The sequence below is a fragment of the Montipora capricornis genome, chromosome 13 (genome assembly GCF_036669925.1).
Source record: "Montipora capricornis isolate CH-2021 chromosome 13, ASM3666992v2, whole genome shotgun sequence".
Lineage (NCBI taxonomy): Eukaryota > Metazoa > Cnidaria > Anthozoa > Scleractinia > Acroporidae > Montipora > Montipora capricornis.
The window spans coordinates 23,394,363-23,396,862 of NC_090895.1; the positions used below are offsets into that span (position 1 = coordinate 23,394,363).

At 39.7% G+C, this 2,500-nt stretch overlaps 1 protein-coding gene across 2 annotated transcripts in view; it reads right to left on the reverse strand.

Annotated features, from left to right (window-relative positions):
• Positions 1-2,500, reverse strand: part of LOC138030085 (neurogenic locus Notch protein-like) — a 126,662-nt gene that overhangs the window by 37,152 nt on the left and 87,010 nt on the right. For both annotated transcript variants that reach the window (XM_068877940.1, XM_068877941.1), the window contains exons 16-17: positions 1,686-2,395; positions 1,304-1,528 (exon numbers count right to left, since the gene is read on the reverse strand). In XM_068877940.1, the coding sequence (XP_068734041.1) occupies positions 1,304-1,528; positions 1,686-2,395 (935 nt within the window). The remainder of the gene's footprint in view (positions 1-1,303; positions 1,529-1,685; positions 2,396-2,500) is intronic.

The following is a 2,500-nucleotide window of genomic DNA, read 5'->3' on the forward strand; positions in this document are numbered from 1 at the left end:
TGAGTCACGCGGGGGGTCCGATCTAACGTAGTCTATTTTAAGAACCCGTGCGCAGCGCTATTAGGGAGCCTACAAGTCAACTGAAATCATAACAAATCAAATGAAACGCGTAATCTATGGTCTCAAGAGAGGATCATATTCAGACCAAATTAGGAACCTTAAGCAACGAATAAAAACGCGAGGTCAAACGTGAAATGACAAAAGTCTTCGGATCTGGAAAACGTCACCGACAAGAAAGTCTTCGTTTGTTCTCTCTCCAAACTTTAACACTGGTCGTTATTTCACGATTCACACCATTTTCTGTTATTCAACAACCCCCTTTTTTTCACAAACACGTACTTGGTACACTGAACAGTCTGGGCAGGGCTTTGTAAGATGGCAGGGAAGAGTGGGGCTGATGGTTTGACGTTGTGCACCTCCCTAGCTAAAGTGAGTAATATAAAATTCATACGACCTAAAGTTATTTTACCGTCGAATATTAAGCCACTTGAAAAGACACTGGCGAGTTTAATTTCTCTTGGATGAAACCTTGTGAGTGGCAGCAATACAAACCTTTTCTGTGTTTCGAAAATCATGTGCAACCAACTCGAGACTATACCTTGGTTTGATAATTTACTGGTATTCCAACTGTAAAAGATCCGATCGTGCTCCATAAATACGATACTTGTCTGATCAGGTCACCCGCTTAAGCTGGATAAGTCGTTCACTTCCGTGGAGCCCTTCACCTTCAGCTACAGCTGTAGGTTACAGGAGATTTCACGGTGGAAGGATTATAAGAAGAACCACAATACACTTTACTCTCATTAATTATACAAGTCCATGGCTAAGTTTGAGGAATATATTTTACTCATACAGCCTAAGGACCTTGACGTCTGTGAAGTCCCGATAAAATAGATCGGATTTTAAGCATGCCCACTCTGTGCATGTTGGAGATTCTGTGCAGCGTGAAATACATATATGTAGCAAATCACCTTGTCATAACTCCCAAGCAAATTGGTCTTGTGTTAATTATGTAAGCAAATTCGTTAAGACCAACTGAATAATCTATGCTACTGAATTAATTTTGACGGCAGCAACTGCCTTAGAAGTCTTAAATTAGTGAGTACTTGTACATCTCCACGAATTAGTTTTAAAACCATCAAATTATGTACCTATTTTACAACATTTTCAAAATGTGAGCACAAAAAACACCTGTGATAAAAGTCGCTCTGGTATATACAGAAATTGTATCCATAAAATCTGCAAATGAGTACGACTTCCAAACTTGATTAAAGGGTACTAATTTCAGAGAGGTTCAGTATACCTTGAATGCCATTTCGACAGAAGCACGTGTATCCTTGTTGTCCACAGCCGATGACTGAAGCATTGTTATTTTGGCAGATGCCTTGATCAATAGTTTGGCTGCAGAAGCTTCTATTCAGACATTCATTGATATCCTGCTCACAGCGTTCACCTGTCAACCACTGATTACAGTTGCAGCGAAATGATCCAACAGTATTGACACAAGATCCACATCTGCATGGATTGGCTGGTGTTACAAATAACACAAAAAACCATTAGCATCATATAGAAATTCAATAATGTAGCATCAATCAGACATCAGATACATTTGGTGAAGCCTAACGACAACAATTATTATCATCATCACATTCATAATAATAACATAAATCAACTGGTGTTCTTACGAGTGCATTCATCTATGTCCTGATCACACAATTGACCAATGAAGCCTGGATCGCAATTGCATGTATAACTATTGATTCCATCAACGCATTTGCCATTGATACATCCGTGGGACGGACAGTCATCGATATTGTTTTCACAGTGGGTGCCAGTAAATCCCAGGACACAAGAGCAGGTATAGCCATTGATCTTGTCGATGCAGGTTCCAATATTTAGGCAAGGATTTGAGTCACACTCAGAGATTTGCAAGTGACAGAAATCTCCGTAGAATCCAGGTGGACATTGGCAGGTGAAGCTATTCACGCGGTCAATGCATGAAGCATTTGCCACACAAGGGTTGTTTTTGCAATCATCTATATTAACTGAACAGTTTTTGCCTTCAAACCCTAAGCGACAGGTACAATTGTAAATATTGCCAATAAACGAACAATTTCCATTATCACCACAAGGATTTGGGTGACAAGCATCTCGCACTTTGTCGCACTCATCACCATAGAATTCTGCAGGACAGTGACATGTACGTTGATTGACGCCATCAACACAAGTGGCATTGTTTTGACATGGATTAATGAGGCAGTCGTCGATGTTGATTTCACAGGTATGCCCAATGAACCCTGTGGTACAGATGCATGTGAAGTTGTTAAACTTGTCCAAACAAGTGCCATTGTTAAGGCACGGAAATGAAAGACATTCATTTATCTCATTTTCACATCTGCAAGATAAATTGAGAAAAAATAAAGGCTGGTCATTCAACAATGCGCGTTCAAATCTAATGATATCAGCAACATTGCCTAAGATTTTACTTTAGCTATATAGA